Source organism: Suncus etruscus, chromosome 2, assembly GCF_024139225.1.
Source record: "Suncus etruscus isolate mSunEtr1 chromosome 2, mSunEtr1.pri.cur, whole genome shotgun sequence".
In the NCBI taxonomy this organism is placed as follows: Eukaryota; Metazoa; Chordata; class Mammalia; order Eulipotyphla; family Soricidae; genus Suncus; species Suncus etruscus.
In genome coordinates, this window is record NC_064849.1 from 86,089,328 (window position 1) to 86,108,274 (window position 18,947).

Sequence of the window (18,947 nt, forward strand, 5' to 3'; positions counted from 1 at the left end):
GTCATCAGATATATTATATCTTAAATTTCTTTGGCCATGCTAGCAGCTGACCAAATTATATTTCAGAATTTATCCACATGTTTATTTTTGGTGGACCAGTTGAAAGTAGTTTGAAGGATAAAATTCAGCTTCATGAGGACTCTTAAAATAGTATCTTTTTCTTGGTTCAACATTTGGCATCTGTGTTATAACAACAATGTTTCTATAGTTGGAATTCCAGGGTAATATTTAAAATCCTGTTCTAGATAACAGCTATGCATTTAATGGATTTGTGCGGAGAGGAATTTTTTGTTTTAATTTATTTTATTTTATTGAGCCAAATATATTTACTCCTGTCTCTCTACTCATGGACCACTCCTATTGAGCTGGGGGGACCCTATGTAGTGTCTGAGATAGAACCCAGTTTAGCTACAAGAAAGACAAACTCTTTACCCACTGCACTATATTTCAGCCTATTTTTGGGAACTTTCAGTAAGTAGAATAACTATAGGCATGAAGGCATCATGGATCCAAATGTTGTATGAGATATTACCATCTCTGTGGTAAAGCATTTGTTATAAAGTATGAAAGAATTCTGACCTCAGTGATTATTTGAATCCTTATCCCCAAGATACTAAAGTCATTTTGTGAAAGTGAACTTAGGTGATGAGTGAGTTATCTCCTTGTCTTTGACTTGGGAAGTTAAATCCATAGAAGTGTGTTGACTAAACCACAGTCCCAGAAATAGCTGAACAAGAGCATCTATTTGTTCTGAACTCTCTAATGGTGCCAATATTGATCTCTTTCCAGACAGAAGAAATTCACTTAGGACTTGAAGCTTCTTTACTGGTGAAGGCTCCAGGCACTGGTGAGCTGTTTGTGAACTTTGACCCTCAGATATTAACCTTATTTAGAGAGACGGAGTGCATGTTACAGATGGGGCTGCAAGTCTCACCCCTCGCAGCTACTCTTTTCCAGAAACGGGACATATACAAAAAGAACTTCAGTGACATGAAGGTACAGTGCCTTTATTTTATCACCTTCTTGGTCAGCTGCTTACTATGAACACATCTTGTGTTGCATATCATTTAAAAAGAAAATGCCACAATGAGAGAAGAGAGTGAGAAAGAGAAAACTGTGGCATGAAATTATAGATCTGGTAAAAGCAAGTCATGGTAGACTGTGGAATGGATCCATCAATCCAGAAACAACAGGTCATGATAGATCCTGGAATGAATCTGTAGAGCCGGAAAGAGCGGGTAATGATATCACAAACCAAGATTATGTTTTCAGTATACTAGAAGTTATAAAAAGTACTTGACCAAGAGAGTAAAGCAATTTATTTTACAATAAAAATAATTCTAGCTTCCAAGTGGGACTATATATTTTGGAGATAATCTAGGTTTACAAAAGAATTAATGTTTACATTGTATTAGGGGTAATTTTATCTACTTTTTCCACCTCAAAAGTGCCAATATCTTTCTACTACAGTTACTGGATTCTTTCAGCTCAAATCATTCCTTTCTGGTAGTCTGTAGCCTCAGGTTTGTGGTTAGAGGTTGAGTAAGGGTTTGAATAAGGGTTTTCACTGGATAGTTTCTCTTCCCTTGTTGTATTTTTCTATATAATCACATATAAGAAAGATCATCTGAAACTTGTTTTAACTTTTTTAACTCAGCACTACCCCCTATTAGAGCAAGATACAAGAGCTTATTCTTTTCTTATAGCTTAGTCATATTTCATCATGGTTGTTCATCGCATTTCTCTCAACCCATGTGTTGCTAGCATATGGGAATAGATTTTTAGGAAATAGGAGTATTGGTGTGAAGCAACTTTTCAGATTGTTGGACTGTTTTGGATGGAGATGATTTTTTTTAAAGTAGAATGAAAGCCAAGTATTTGATCATTACATTAGAGAGTTAATACCAGTTGTTAGATTAGGAGAGAATTCAAGGATGATTCTTGGTAATACAGCAGCTTTCTGCATGTACTCAAAGCAGGGGTATTATATTTTGATGTGGCGGTTATATTTTGCACAGTTTTTAGCCCAATAGCATGTGATGATCTCAAATAGAATTTTAATTTCTGGAAATGGTAAACACTGGAACTATTTTCTTTCTTTTTTTTTTTTTTTGGTTTTTGGGCCACACCCTGTGACGCTCAGGGGTTACTCCTGGCTATGCGCTCAGAAGTTGCTCCTGGCTTCTTGGGGGACCATATGGGACGCCGGGGGATCGAACCGCGGTCCGTCCTAGGCTAGCGCAGGCAAGGCAGGCACCTTACCTACAGCGCCACCGCCCGGCCCCTGGAACTATTTTCTTATGGGTGCTGGAGCAATCATCATTCCTATTGTAAATGATAGAGACTGAAGTAGAGACACCTGTGCAGATAGATATAGAAGTCAGAACTTAAAAATATTTATTTTCAAAAATCACTAAAGTTTCTTAAGATTATTAATACTGACTTTACTTATAAAAGGTAGGTTGAATGTACTGATATTTTAACTGGCACAGTTCAAAATTTCACACCAGGTAGTTTTCACTGGAGGTCCAGATTCCTGATTGTCTTATTGCAAATGCTTCTTCTGATAACAGCTAATTAGTTCATTAGAAAAATGCAGATGGATGATTTCTGTATGCCAGAGCTATATCAGGCACTTTCAAATAGACAAAATTCTTTAGTTGTGTGATGCTGTATCAAGCAGTGACATTAAAATGCAGATTATATTGTTTTATTAGAAATTAATAAATGAATGGAAAAATAGAGCAGGTCTAAGAGCATAGGAGATACATAGATAGTTTTTTTATTTGTTTTTGGGCCATACCCATCATTGCTCAGGGTTTACCCAGATCAGCCATGTGCAAAGCAAATACCCTACCTGACTTCCTGTTGCTCTGTCCCCATATAGATTTGGTTGTATTAACATCACCAAAATCTAAAGCAGGAAACCAAGATTGTTCTCCTTAAGGTGGCACTGAGCAATTATTTAAAGGAGATAGATGCAAAAACCTCAAAGCTTAGCCAGAGACAAAGACAGGAGGAGGAGCAGATAAGAAAGAACAATTGAGAATGAGCTCAGAAAAGAAATTGGTATTATATTAAGTAGATATTTTCAGATGGACAGAAGAACTTTAGTTCTGAATATGATAGGAAGCCTACGACTATGTCATAAAAGGAATGACATTTCTGACTACAATTTGGATAAAATCACTTTGATTGCTAAAATATGCATAGATAAGAAGAGAGTGGTAAGACCATTATAATAATTGAAGTGAGATTTGATGATGTTGGAGGCAGTGGATATATAGTAACAGGGAATAAACAAGTTATCCCAATGAATTGCATGAGAGGTTAAAGAAAGGAGGGATGGATACCTCCAAGCATTGTCCAACTGAGGACCAGAATGAACTGGCACCAGTTAAGATGAAGAAAACTGTGGGCACAGGCCTTGAGAAGGAACCAAGTTTCCATTTGGATCATGTTCAGTTTAAAATGTCCAAGAGACAATGAATCGAAGATACTAAGAAGGTTGTTGCCAATGATGATTCTTAACCTCTAGAGTCAAATCTGAGCTGGAGAGGTAAATTTAGTTGAAGATCCAAGTTGTCATGACATCTGTTGACATCCACACTGGTTCCTGGGGCTTTGAGACTTGTATTAAGATTGGACCAAAGATTTCCCCTACTGGGCTGAGGCAAGTTTTTGGTGATCCAAAAATATGATGATGAGTATGTGTTACTAGGTTACAAAATAGAATACAGGAACTTACAGCAATGGCAGTGTGACAAGCTGACTTCAAAAGTCCCTTAATCTCAGAACTTGAATTCCTTTTAGAGTGATAAAGGATAAAAAAATTCTTACTTTGAAATTTTCTCTCTTCTTAATTGTTGTTCTATTTCTTGAGAGATTTCTTGACGTTGTGCCAATTTCTTACTATCTTTTGGCCATTCTTCAGGCCTGGACGCTATGTGAGAGGCCTACTTCTGATCCCTTATTAAAGGTTTAAAAATATCCTTTTGTGGGAACACAGATTATCAGTAGCTAATGTGGGATCTCGTTAATTATTTAGTCCCATTTTATTGTAGATGATGCTAGCTGAATATCAGAGGGTGAAGTCAAAAATGCCTCCCATCATTGAACAACTGATGGTTCCTCATTTTGCCAAAGTGGATGAAGCTCTCCAGCCCGGCTTGACTGCCCTGACCTGGACATCACTGAATATTGACCAGTTTTTAAAACACAGTATTGAAAAAATCAGTAAGTCTGCCAATATAGCTCTAGTTCTTTTATTCAAAAGATGGATAATTTATAGTTAATACAGTGATTAAAATTATATTAATAAAAATATTACACCTTAACTGTTCCCTAAGGAAATTTGTCAAAATATGTGAATTAATTAATGTCCTGAAAACCATGTTCATTATTTAGTCATATATATATACACATATATATATTTTTTGTTTGTTTTTGTTTCACACCTGGTGGTGCTCAAGGTTACTCCTGGCTCTGCTCAGGAATTACTCCTGGCAATACTTGAAGGGCCATATGGGATACCGAAGATCTAGCCTGGGTCAGCCATAGGCAAAGCAAATACCTTACCCACTGAACTATCACTCTGGACTCTCTTGAATCTATAAAGATTAAGTATATTTAAAATTATTTATTTTTGAACATTATAATTTAAAGTCACTATGGAGTCATTCAACCTTCCATACTATCAAGGATAAGGGATAAAGTTAAAGCAAGTTTGTTTGTTTTCGGGTCACACCCAGCAGTGCTCAGGTGTTACTCCTGACTCTGCACGCAGAAGTTACTCCTGGTAGGCTCTAGGGACCATATGGGATGCCAGGGATTGAACCCAGGTCAGCTGTATGCAAGGCAAATGCCCTCCTCACTATGCTATTACTTTGGCCCAAGTATTACTTCTTTTTTTATTTTAATTTTTTACTTTTAATTATGAGAACAAAGATGCAAAGAAAGAGGACAAGGTAAAGTTACAGTGGAAGGACAATCACCCATAACATAATTCTCAGAAGTCCCCTTGCTGATATCTTAACTTTGAAATTTCAGCCAAAGAACATTAAGATAAATAAGACAGAATCCATGTACAATTACTTTGTCCCTCAAGTCCCCAGATTGTAACACATTATAATATTTCTTAACAGCACACAAGGCAATCTAAAGCTATAAAACTTATGTAACTCCTTACACATTACAGGCATAGTATTTTTTTTTTTACATTTCCATGTACGTGCATATTAGCTTTAGTTAACCTCAAATTTTAAGTGGGTTCTTTTTAAGGATTATAGTCAAAGGAGCACAGTAAAAATGGTGTTAGAGTGGCAATTGTTGTTTGCATAGGCCCACCAAAATATGAGGGACTAAAATTTCTGGAAATTTTTAATAAATTAAATACATATTAAATATATTATATACATATATAATGTAATTATATATTTATTTATACATAATAATTCAAATTTTATTATAAGACTTTCCTCAACAGGAGTAGGCTAGACCTCCAAGGTGGCTGTTGTAATTTCCCTGGAGATTATTAGGATTAGTGTGTTCACAATTTGTGTGCATTTGCTGGGGTTAGGAAGCTACTTTCTGAAGTTCTTAGATCTCAATTTTTTCTTCTTGAAATTTAAATTCTGAAAATGGGATCAAAGGTTAAGTTTTCTTGGCAGATAAACTATGTCAGCCCTCATAAATCTCACAAATAAGTTGAATTCATTTGGGGGGAGTGAGGAGTGGAGAATGTCCATGGTGCACAAGACTTACTCCTGGCTCTCTGCTCAGGGATCACTCCTGGAGCTGCTCAGGGGGGTAGAACCTTAGTTGGTCACATGAAAATTAACTCCATATTCTTTTTCCAGCCTGGGTAAATTCTTTATAGTTTGGAATGATCAGCTTCCTATTGCTTCTGTAACAAGCGAGATGTCCAAATTGAGTCTTGGGGGAAATGTGCGTGCTTCAATAAAGCGTTTATTGCTTTTAGAAGCTCTCAGCAAGAATTCCTCCTCCTCCTCCTCCTTCTTCCTTTCTTCTTCTTCTTCTTCTCTTTCTTCTTCTTCTCTTCTTCTTCTTCTTCTTCTTCTTCTTCTTCTTCTTCTTCTTCTTCTTTCTTCCTTTCTTCTTCTTCTTCCTTTCTTCTTCTTCTTCCTTTCTTCTTCTTCTTCTTTCTTCTTCCTTTCTTTTTCTTCTTTTCTTCTTCATTTCCTCTTCTCCTCCTTTATCATCATCATCATCATCATCATATTCTTCTTCTTCTTCTTCTTCTTCTTCTTCTTCTTCTTCTTCTTCTTCTTCTTCTTCATTGTTCATTGTTGTCTATTTGATTCTCTTTTTTTGTTTTTGGGTTACATCTGGCATTACTCAGGGGTTACTCCTGGCCCTGTACTCAGAAATCACTCCTGGCAGGCTCAGGGGGTCATATAGGATGCTAGAATTCAAATCACAGTTCATCCTGGATCGGTTGTGTGCAAGGCAAACGCCTTATCACTGTGCTAGCTCTCCAGCCCCTCTATTTGATTCTTTTACCTCCTCAGAACCCTTCTGGCTACATTATCTTTGCAGATAATACAGGAAAATTTACAGAGCTCAATATTCTTAACCTGAACATCTCTATAAGGCCCCATTTGCAGGTGTCTAGGAAACTAAATTTTGTAGGATGTTATTCAACTTTCCATAGATGGTCTTGAACCACTGTATGATATAGGAAAGAATTGAGTTGAATTAGAGTTGAAATAGCTTATTTGAGGCAGTGAATACACTTTGCAGGCAGAACTGGCTGGTATTTAGAGTGGTTTCTTTCTGGTATTATTGAGGGCTCAAAAACACTGTTGCCTTCAATTTAAACCCAAGAAGGTTCTGCTTACACATAGGAGGGACATTGTGTCTATGCAAGTCCACAGAATGTCTCTTGTGGGAAGTGCTTTTGAGAGAGTTTTTAACTTTGAGCCAGGGTGTGGTATGGAGACACTTGAATACTGAATGATCTTACAACTCAGTGTAATCATTTTAAAAACAAAATATTGAACTTCTATTTATTTATTTATTTATTTTAAAATAATATTTTATTTAAACACCTTGATTACAAACATGATTGTGGTTGGGTTTCAGTCATGTAAAGAACACCCCCCACAATACCAGTGCAACATTCCCATCACCAATGTCCCAAATCTCCCTATTTATTTTTATTAAAGAGAATCTGGAGCTGCTGCTTGACAGGATCAATGATTTGACTGAGTGCCGCATTGATGCTGTTTTGGAAGAAATGAGTAGAGCATCTCTTTGTCAGCTCCCACAGGAAGAGCCCCTCACCTGCGAAGAGTTTCTCCAAATGACCAAGGTAATTGGAAGATGGATGCTTTTACTAAGATACTGCTGTAATTCATATTTCCAGAAAGGGCCTTTTAAGAAACATGGATCATCCTTTTTCTACCTGAGATATGTTTGTAAGACCTGTGACTCAGACAAGGAGTCTCCTGACAATAATTTGAAAATAAAGAAAATTAGATTTAAGGGATCACCTGGACACAGAAACAACAGATTTTCTATCTGCAGAAAGTAAATTTCTGTGAAGCATATTCTCCTTTTTCTACAATATTTGACGAATGCAGCTATTTTTCTGAAGAACTTCACTAGTCTATCAGTGTTCACTACCAACATAAATGCTATTTATTTCTCTGATTTTGCCAGTCAAGTGCATTTACTGAGAAACATCAACAAAACAGAATTTCAGGAAGTGTAATCTCCTGGCAAGATACTCGGGTCTTTCCTAGAACCAGAACCTTCTGGAAATTGGGGGGGGGGGGACTGCTGGATAAAGATGCTCTCTTCTTCCTCTCTTAGGGTAGGGGAACAGCCTTACTTCTGGGAGGCAAACTCTTCTAACTCCTGACTCCCGTCAGCCAGTGATGATATATATTAATTTTTATAGTGTATGGTAATTTTTTTTTTGTTTTTTGGGTCATACCCAGCAGTGCTCAGGGATTACTCCTGGCTCTAATCTCATAAATCACTCCTGGCAGGCTCGGGGATCATATGGAATGCCGGGATTCGAACCACCATCCTTCTGCATGCAAAGCAAACACTTTACCTCCATGCTATCTCTCTGGCCCCATATGATAACTTTTATAGAATAATTTTCTTTAGTAATTTCTGGACAGAATTTCTTCTTCCTACATTTCTTTAGAGCTGAATTTCCCAGGTTTTGTGGCTCTGGACCTGTGGCTTAAAAGCATGGCAGATGTGGCATCTGTGTTCAAATTGTTCAGGATAAAACAGTCCTCCACACAGGGTCTTTCAACATGAAGAGATCAAGATCAAAACCTTTTCAGAAGTTCACCTGGAAAAACCCTCCTGAATCTTCTCAAACTCATGAGTTCTCAACCTGATTTACGAGTGGACCCTTTTCTCTTCTGTGGGTCTAGGGTCTCTACCAAGTATCTATTTTGTTAGTCTCTTTAACCATGTCCCTCATGGGCATCCCGATGATGGGAACTGTTGACATTACAGTGTGTCAAGAATTTTCAGACTCTGTGTTAGGAGGAGTCAAGGAGCTCTATGTCTAGTTGCATGCAACTTGAAACATGGCCGTTCTCTTATATGGGAAAAGACGGGAGCTTGGAAGAACGATATTTATTGAGGCTTGCTTACATTCTTCTCTCCTCATGAGAAGTCACAGAATGTGACTACATGTACCCTTAGTGACAAAAATGCAATGAGTGTTTAATATATCTCCTGGAACTCTAGTGCAGTTTTATTGAGTCTGATCACACAGGTGCTCTCTGCCTACTTTGAGCCCCAATTCCAGAGGGAAATCAGGAGTTCAACAGGCAGTCTGGCCAGATGTCACTTTTGGCTACTGGGGACTGAGAAGGTATCTAACTCTGGCGAGTATGAGCATCACCAAAGACCATCATTCCCACAGGAAGCTGAGTCTGTGCTTTTAACTGCCATTACTACTGTGCTGGATAATAAATGAGACACTGAGCTAATTGGTTTCTTTGTGTATTTTTTTTTTTGAAACAGAACCTGTGTGTGAAGGGTGCTCAGACTCTACATTTTAAAAGCTCATTAGTGGAAGAAGCCGTTAGTGAGTTGATAAATATGTTGCTGGATGTGGAATTTCTATCTAAAGAAGACAGAGAAAAAGTATCCCACGTGAATAATGCTAATTTGAAGAGTGAAATTCCAGGTAAGGGATAAGAAAAGGGAAGGAGCTTGCTCTCCTAGAATATTTCAGAAAAATACAGTTTCATTTTCTACATAACACTTGACACACATTTCTGATTTTAAAAGATTATATGTAAATCTGAAATTTTGATTCTGAGCATACTGTAATGGTGAATTTATTCCATTAGTTTTTTTCTGTTGTTGAACTCTACAAACAAGCACTTTGTTCATGTTCTTGTGAATTCTCTCTGTCTTTCTGTCTCTATCTGTCTGTCTGTCTATCTGTCTGCCTGCCTGCCCCCCCCCTCTCTCTCTCCTTTCATTTATCAGTAGCAGAGGATATATGTTGGATTGGAATTTATGTAAGAGCAGACCTTTTACAGGACAGATAAGTATACTGAAAGGCCAAAAAAGTTATTTATTTCATTAGGGTTTGCAGCTTGCTAAAAGAGAGAGCCAGAACTCTAGCTGCTGGGCCAGTCTTGCCTTTTCGGCTACAGTTCCTGCCTCTCTTACTACCAGTCTGCTTAGCTCTCCAATACCTTCTTCCCTTTCAACTGGCCTCACCCACTAAAGAATGACGACTGAGTGTTCTGTTCCTTTCATGCTGTCTATCTTGACTGTCTTCTCTTTCATTGCAATGACTGTTTCTCCCCGACCTCCTTGTAACAGCAAAACAGGAAGGAAACTCTGACACCTTGACAGCTTCCCTTAATGCTGGAGCTGGTCCCCTGGCTCTGGCAACAGTCACGAGAAAGAAGAAAGAGGCTGAGATCCTGGAGGAAGAAGCTTGCGAATTGCTCTCTCATTTCAACCATCAAAACATGGAGGCTCTCCTGAAAGTCACAAAGAACACATTGGAGGCCATCAGAAAGCGCATTCATTCTGCTAGTGCCACTAACTTCCGGGGTAATGATCTCAAGTGACTTTGTGCGTGCTCCTGTTACAGTTGTTGGTTTATTTATGGTTTTTGGACCACATCCTCAGGGGTTACTCCTGACTCTGAGCTCAGGAATCTCTCCTGGCAGTGCTCAGAGGATGCTGGGGATCAAATGTGGATTCGTCACTTGCAAGGCAAATGCCCTGTCTACCTGCTGTACTATCACTCTGGCCCAATACATTTAAACAATTAAATAACATTTGTTTGTAAGTGTTTTATTACAAATTTACATACTTGGAACTTTAATTATCCAACAGTTCTATAAGGTAAATGCTCTCATTTTTTAGTACTCTCGTTTTAAAATAAAATTAGGTACAGAGAGGTTAAGCATTTATTTAAGATAGCCTAGCTTTAGGTAATTAAATAATAATTAAAATTAAATTAAATTAAAATTAAATGTATAATTCTTAATTTTTTTTTTGTTTTTTTTTCGGGCCATACCCGTTTGATGCTCAGGGGTTACTCCTGGCTAAGCGCTCAGAAATTGCCCCTGGCTTGGGGGGACATATGGGATGCCGGGGGTACGAACCGCGGTCCTTTCCTTTGCTAGCACTTTCAAGGCAGACACCTTACCTTTAGTGCCACCTCGCCGGCCCCTTTAATATTTTTGCAATAAAATAAAAATATTTTAATTAGTGAATGAAAAATTTTGAAGTTATATAGGATAGTTTCTTGCTAAATTGCTATGTGATTAGTCAATTTTATCAACTGAGAATATAATATTAATGCCTTACTCTCCAAAACAGAACTTTTTTTCTATTTTTGATTCATTTCAGTCTTTTCCAGTTGGTTTCCACATCTCAATACTATTATCTTATCTTCAGCATCATTCAGAATAGGGGCTGTGCTTCTCAGACTGCACAATGAAATCCATCCTATCAATGAAACTTCGAAATTATATCTTAAAACTACTACAGAACATTAATTGATTAAAATGGAGAGAGATAGGTTCATGAAACCTTTTTATTTATTTTTGCACATGGAATCTAAGGCAGTGTCTAATATTTAATTTAAAAAGGATAAAAGTGGAAGCTCTGCAAGAAAGTTTTGAATAGTGCCATGATTCATCATATTTTATTTTACTACAGAATGGAAGAGTTCTTTTGTTAATACTGTGCAATTACTTGAACTTATCTAATATTTGTTAGTATGCTGAACATGAAATGATATCTCTTCCCATTTTAGATAAAGATTTAAAATATTTTAAGTATATAAAAAGTTATAAATATAGTTATATGCATGCATATCTGTACTTATATGCTTTTACTTAATACCTGTATTCAATTTTAAAGGCTTCCTCCCAGCTATTATTACTTTTTCTTCTCTTCTTTTTAACTGTTCTGAGCCTGGGAAAGAAACCACTGGGAAGAAATGGCATGGGATTTGTTCCAAACTGGCTTTTTGCTTTCACCTTTGCTTGTTTTGGTAGTCATCTATTTATTTATTTATTTTTATCACACTTGACTGCACACGGGCATTATTCCTGCAATAATTCTGTGTTCAAATATATATGTATATATAATATATATTTCTTTTGGGCAACATCTGGCAATGCTCAGAAGTTATTCCTGTCTCTGAGCTCAAGATTCACTTCTGGATTGGTTCGGGAAGCCATATGGGATGCCGGGGAATCAAACACAGGTTGTCCATGCCAAGGAAAGCAGCCTACCCACTGTACTATCACTCTGGCCTAGACACTATTTCTTTTATTAAAAAAATTGGGGGGGAGCTGGGGATTGGGGAGGAGGGAGATTTGGGACATTGGTGATGGGAATGTTGCACTCGTGAAGGGGGTGTTCTATATATGACTGAAACCCAACTATAATCATATTTGTAATCAAGGTTTTTAAATAAAGATATTAAAATTTTTTAATCAAATCACCATGAGATATAGAGTTGCTTAGTTGTTAATAGTTAAGTTTCAGTCATTTAATGTTTCATCCCCCATCCCGTCATCAGGAATCGTTTTTGGCAGGGCTCAGGAGACTTTATGTGGTGCTGGAGAGGGAACTCAGGTTCGTCTCATTCGGCTTCATACAGTCCTGATGCTCTACTATCTTTATGGTCCATCTGGTAGTTGTTCTTTATTCACTACTCCCTTATTTTACATTAAACTTCTTTGTTAGGTTCCTTTATTTGGGCAGTATCATCAATAATTTAGATGAGATTTACCCACCTAACCCTGATTTACACGGAGTATTTCCTGAATAAAGAATATAATACCATGTGAGATTGTGGTCAGTAAAATAATGATTTGGGTTATTACCAATGTTCTCTATTCCTTGACTTAATTTTCTTTTCTTTCTATCTTCCATGCATCAATTTTTGATTATATACCTGTTAGATACTAAATAAATATTTTGATTACATATCCATTAGATATTAGGTGTATAATCTTAGGTATTTAATTTTTTAGTCAAAACATAACAAGCCCCATTAGTTTTGTTTCTGACTTATACTGGGTGGTCCTCAGGGGCTAGTCTTGGCTCTGTGCTTATGTGTAACTCCTGGCACTGCTAAGGGCATCCTCTGTAGTATTTAAACTTAAACAAGTCAAGTACTTGAAGTTTTTTTCTTGTTTTGTGTCACTCAGACAGCAATAGCACCACCAAGATGAAGCAGAACAGTAAGCCTATCTTTAGGGCCAACATCATTCTGGCCATTCCCAACATCACCATGATCCCAGCTCTGGAGGACATCCAACAGACACTGAACAAAGTTGTGGAGTGCATTGTCAGTGTCCCCAAGGGGGTGAGGCAGTGGAGCAGTGAGCTGCCATCAAAGGTGAGTGTGGGATGAAGGAATCATGTCATCTGAAAATTGCTGAAGCCTCAGATGGGACAGAACTAAAATATCCCCCTTTCACCTTGCAGCGAAAGATGCATGAAAGAAAAATGGCTGCTCGACAGAATCAAGATAGTGATTCAGATACTGAGATGGGACAAGGTGAACCTCCAGGTGAATGTTATATTAGTTAATTTTTGCTAGTTATTAACAAAAAATAGTTCCTGGGTTATTTCAATGGGGTATTTCTGGGGCTGCTCAGGTTGCAGGGTTGATAGAACTACCAGTGCCTCCCTAATAGAGCTGAACCCAGGGTCTTGTCCAGAGAAAGTCTATGCAGCTTGAGCTGCATCCCTGGCCCCACTTACTGAGTTCTTTATTAAATACTGACTTTTCAAAAATTGAGATATACTGGTCACAGGCATTTTATAAGTTTCAGGTGTATGATATCATGACTGAACATTTGTTTATGTTGTGAAATGATGACTACACGTGACTATTGTCATCTGCCATGGTACACAGCAGCAGACGTTTCCTTTCCTCTTGATGTCTCTGTGTTTAAGTCTTATTCTTCTGGCAACTTCAGATTGTGCGATGATGATGATGATGATGATGATTATCATCATCATTATTAACTGTAACCAGTTTTCCTGACATGACCTACTAGTGACTTTTAAATTTTAAATTTTATGACTGGATGACTGTTTAATTTAATATCCTTTACCATACTGCCTATACCATACCCTAAAAGTGACCAATAATCGATTTTCTGCATTGATGAGTTTGTTTTTATTTCTTTTAACATTATACATATGAATGAGATCAAATGGTATTCGTATTTCTTGGTGTGACTTGATATCACTTAACATAAGTTCTCTATCATGTTGATACTAGTGACAGGATTTCCTTCTTTGCTTCCCCCCCCTTGTTTTTGGATCATATCTGAGAATAGCCAGTGCTTACTCCCAGCCCTGTGCTCAGGGATCACTGCTTGTGGAAACTGGGGAACCATAGGTACAATCTGGGATCATACCTGGGTCAACCATGTGCAAGGCAAGTATTTATCTACTGTATTATTTCACTGGCCCTAAGATTTTATTCTACTTATGCCTGCAGAATGTTAAAAGGCCCTTTATTCATTTATTATCAATATCTAATCTGTTTTAAACCATGCTGTGTGGTTTAGCATTTTTTGCCTTTAGATAGATACCTAAATGTAAGATTTTTGTATCATTTATTGAGCTGCACTTTGAGATAAGTTATATAATATAAACTCACCCTTTAAAAGTGCATAGTATAGCTCTGGAAGGATAGTACAGCACATAGGATGCTTGCCCTTCATGTGGCCAACCCCACTTAGATCCCTGACATCCGATATGGTCCTCTGAGCACCAGGAGTGATTCCCGAGCATTTCTGGGTGTAGTCCAACAACAGAAACAAATAAAAGCATGTAGTACAGGGTCGGAGAGATAGCATGGAGGTAGGGCGTTTGCCTTGCATGCAAAAGACTGGTGGTTCGAATCCTGGCATCCCATATGGTTCCCCGAGCCTGCCAGGAGCAATTTCTGAGTGTAGAGCCAGGAGTAACCTCTGATTGCTGCCAGTGTGACCCAAAAAACAAAAAAAGAAAATACCAACCATGTAGTATTATTTTAATATGATGACACTTGTGAATTACTACTATCTAAATTTATAACATTTTAACTCTGCTAAGTACAAACCCTGCACCCATTCTTGCACATTTTAAAATTCCTTTTTATTGTCTTATTTTGACCTTAAGATTTTCTAACTGAATGTTTCATTTAAGTGGAATCAAATTTTAGGTGATTACTATGTGTCAATACTTTAAGAAAAAGTTTTAAAATATTATATATTTCCCTGATGAACACAGATGCAAAGATCCACAACAAAATTATGGCAAATAGGATCCAATGCTTCATTAAGAAGGTCATTCACCATGATCAAGTAGGTTTCATCCTACAAATGCAAGAATGGCTTAACATCCAAAAAATCAATCAACATAATATACCATATCAACAAAAAGGAAAATAAAAATCATATGATCTATCAATAGATGCAGAGAAAACATCCGATAAGGTCCAACACCCATTCTTGATAAAAAATCTCATCAAGATGGGAATGAAAAGAACTTTTCTCAATAAAGTCAAGGCCATCTACCACAAGCCAATGGCAAATATTATTCTCAATGGTGATAAACTAAAAGCCTTTACTCTAAAATCTGGTAGAAGACAAGGATGCTCTCTCTCACTATTCCTATTCAACATAGTACTGGAAGTACTTGCCATAGCAATTAGACAAGATAAAGATATCAAGGGCATCCAGATAGAAAAGGAAGAAATCAAGCTCTCACTGTTTGCAAATGACATGATCCTATATTTAGAAAACCCTAAAGACTACCAAAAAGCTTCTAGAAACAATAGGTTCATATAGCAAGGTGGCATGTTACAAAATTAACATGCAAAAGTCAATGGCTTTCTTATACACCAATAATGATAGAGAAAAAATGGACATTAAAAATAATACTATTCACATCAGTGAATCCCATTCACATTAGTGTCAAACAAACTCAAATATTTTGGAGTCATGGGGCTGGAGCAATAGCACAGCAGTAAGGCGTTTGCCGTGCATGCAGCCAACAGAGGATGGATCATGGTTTGAATCCCGAATTCCATGGAATTCTGAGATTCCTGAGCCTGCCAGGAGAGATTTCTGAGTGCAGAGCCTGGAATAACCCCTGAGTACTGCTGGGTGTGACTCAAAAACCCCCAAAATATCTTAGAGTCAACTTAACTAAAGAAGTGAAGGACCTATACAAAGAAAACTACAAAAACCTGTTTCAAGAAATAAGAGAGGACACAAAGAAATGGAGACACATACCCTGCTCATGGATTGGCAGAATTAACATTATTAAAATGGTAACACTCCCAAAGCAGTGTGCAGATTTAATGCAATCCCTCTAAAGATGCCCATGACATTCTTCAAAGAATTGGATCAAACACTCCTGAAATTCATGTGGAACAATAAGCACTCACAAATAGCTAAAGCAATGTTTGGGAAAAGGAATGTGAGATGCATTAAATTTCCTTAATTTTAAATTGTATTACAGAGAAATAACTATTAAAACAGTATGGTACGGAATAAAGACATATTCTAAGATCAGTAGAATAGACTTGAGTATTCAGAGAATGTTCCCCAGACATACAATTAATTAATGTTTTATAAAGGAGCAAGATATCCAAACTGGAGTAAGGAAACCCTTTGAACAAGTGGTGTTGGCACAGTGGTTAGTCATTTGAAAAAAGCGAACTCAGACCCTCATCTAACACCATGCACAAAGGTCAAATCCAAATGGATTAAAGACCTTGATATCAGACCCAAAACCATAAAGTATATAGAACAACACATACATAAAACATTCCATGACACTGAGACTAAAGGCATCTTCAAGGAGAAAAGAGCACTCTCCAAACAAGTGGAAACAGAGATAAACAGATGGGACTTTATTAAGCCAAGAAGCTTCTGCACCTCAAAATAAATAGTGCCTCATATACAAAAGCCACCCACAGAATGGGAGAAACTATTCACCCAATACCTATCAGATAAGGAGCTAATATAGAAAATATACAAGGTACTGACAGAAGTTACCAAGAAAAAAAAATCTAATCCCATCAAAAAATGGGGAGAAGAAATGAACAGACACTTCCTCAAAGAAAAAATACAAATGGCCAAAAGGCACATGAAAAAATGCTCATTTTACTAATTATCAGGGAGATGCAAATAAAAACAACGATGAGGTATCATCTCACGCCACAGAGACTGGCGCATGTCACAAAGAACAAGAGCAGTTGGTACTAGCGGTATGTGGAGAGAAAGGAACTCTTATTCACTGCTGGTGGGAATGTCATTTAATCCAGCCTTTATGGAAAACAATATGGATATGGAGATTTCTTTTAAAAAAAACCAGGAAATTGAGCTCCCATATGATCCAGCTATACCACCCCTAGGGACATACCTGAGGAACACAAAATACAATTCAAAAATACCTTCCTCAGGGGCCAGAGAGATAGCATGGAGGTAGTGTGTTTGCCTTTCATGCAGAAGGACAGTGGTTCAAATCCTGGCATCCCATATGGTCCCCTGAGCCTGCCAGGAGCGATTTCTGAACATAGAGCCAGGAGTAACCCCTGAGCACTGCCAGGTGTGATCCAAAAACCAAAAAAAATAAAAATAAAAATAAAAAAACAATACCTTATTCACATTTATATTCATTGCAGTGCTATTTACAATAGCTAGACTCTGGAAACAACCAAGATGCCCTTCAGCAGATGAATGGATAAAGAAATTGTGGTACATATACACAATGGGATATTATGCAACTATCGGGAGAGATGAAGTCATGAAATTTTCCTATACTTGGATGTACATGGAAACTATTATGGTGAAATGAGTGAGAAGTGAAATAAGTCAGAAGGAGAGAGTTAGATACAGAATAGTATCACTCATCTATGGGTTTTAAGAAGAATTAAGGGCATTATTGTAATAATGCGCAGAAACAATAGAGATGAGGGCTGGAAGGACCAGCTTACAATGAAGCTCACCACAAAGAGTGGTGAGTGCAGTTAGGGAATTAATTACACTAACAACTATCCTGATGTTAATGAATGAGAGAAGTAGAATGCCAGTCTCTAATACAGGCAGGGGTTGGGGAGCTGGGGGCATTGGTGTCAGGAATGTTGCACTGGTGAAGCGGGTGTTCTGTTTATGACTGAAACCCAACTACAATCATGCTTGTAATCATGGTACCTAAATAAAAATTTTATAATAAAATAAACACCATAGTTTAGTATATTTTCATTAAAAATAAAATTTTATGTATGTAGCAATACCTTACATACTCGTTAGATGCGAGGTCACTGTATGTCCTTTCTGTGTTGTATTAAATATTTGTCAGTTGGTGAATACTTGGGGTGGCTGTAGCTTTGGCCTAGATTATTCATCCAGTAACAAAATACTACTTCAAAAATTTATGTAAAGGTTTGGGTGTAGTCATGTTTTCATTTTTCTTGGAAGTTGTTGAGGCATATACTTATTGTATATTTGTATATTATTGCATATATTCAAACATACATATATCGTATGTTTGAAGAAATACCAAATTGTTTCTAAAGTCATCTATTATTTTATTTTCCCATCATCCAGCATGAAGATTTTGTTTTCCCCATGTTGTCACCAATGCTTACTGTGGTCCACTCTTACATTGTAGTCAGTGTCAAATGGTATCTCTTGGTTTTGGGTTTATTTTCCTAACGATGAATAATACTGACCTTTTCCTTCTTTGCCTGCTAGTTCTTATTTTCCTCCTCTTATGTCTTCTTTTTTTTAAATATAATTTTTATTTTGATCATAGTGGCTTACATATTGTTGACAATAATATTTTAGGTATATATTTACATAAAATCAGGGGGGATTCCCATCCCTAAATTGTCCTCCCTACACCTCCGTTTTTGTCCTACCTCCCATTTCCTCTTCCCTCACCCCCAGGGCGTCTAGAATATGTGGTCCCCTCTGTATCTAACCTACTACTTAGTAGTCTTGCATCAGTTTGGTCTTGATGCCTCCCTTATTTCCCCTTCTAAGTGGGGGCAGGGCTAGCTAGTTCAAGTTGCGTGGTTTTGCCTGAAAAAGAGAAAATAAATAAACTGGGGGTAAAAGTCTAATACCCCGAAAATGGGCAGAATCCTTCTAGAGGTTCTCATCATCGATTTGGGAAATGAATGAGAAAAAGAAGGTGAAACACTCCACCAGTACCAAAAGAAGTGTCAAATATCCAGTGAGGACTCCAGCTATATCGATAAGCACCACAAAAGACAGATAAGAAAAACAAAACAAAACAAAACAAACAAAAAACAAAAACAAACAAAAAACAAACAATAAAACACGCCGTGGTCTTGAAATAAGAAACATGGCGTAGCACATATCGAAAGAAAAGAAAGGAAGAGAAAAAAAAATAAGGATAATTGGGGACAACAATTTCAATAA

General features: G+C 37.3%; 1 protein-coding gene across 1 annotated transcript in view; it reads left to right on the top strand.

Annotated features, from left to right (window-relative positions):
• DNAH5 (dynein axonemal heavy chain 5) overlaps positions 1 to 18,947 on the top strand; it is a 336,377-nt gene that overhangs the window by 102,015 nt on the left and 215,415 nt on the right. The window contains exons 15-21 of the mRNA XM_049768362.1: positions 794 to 996; positions 4,065 to 4,236; positions 7,188 to 7,333; positions 9,019 to 9,184; positions 9,835 to 10,071; positions 12,696 to 12,886; positions 12,976 to 13,060. Of these exons, the coding sequence (XP_049624319.1) occupies positions 794 to 996; positions 4,065 to 4,236; positions 7,188 to 7,333; positions 9,019 to 9,184; positions 9,835 to 10,071; positions 12,696 to 12,886; positions 12,976 to 13,060 (1,200 nt within the window). The remainder of the gene's footprint in view (positions 1 to 793; positions 997 to 4,064; positions 4,237 to 7,187; positions 7,334 to 9,018; positions 9,185 to 9,834; positions 10,072 to 12,695; positions 12,887 to 12,975; positions 13,061 to 18,947) is intronic.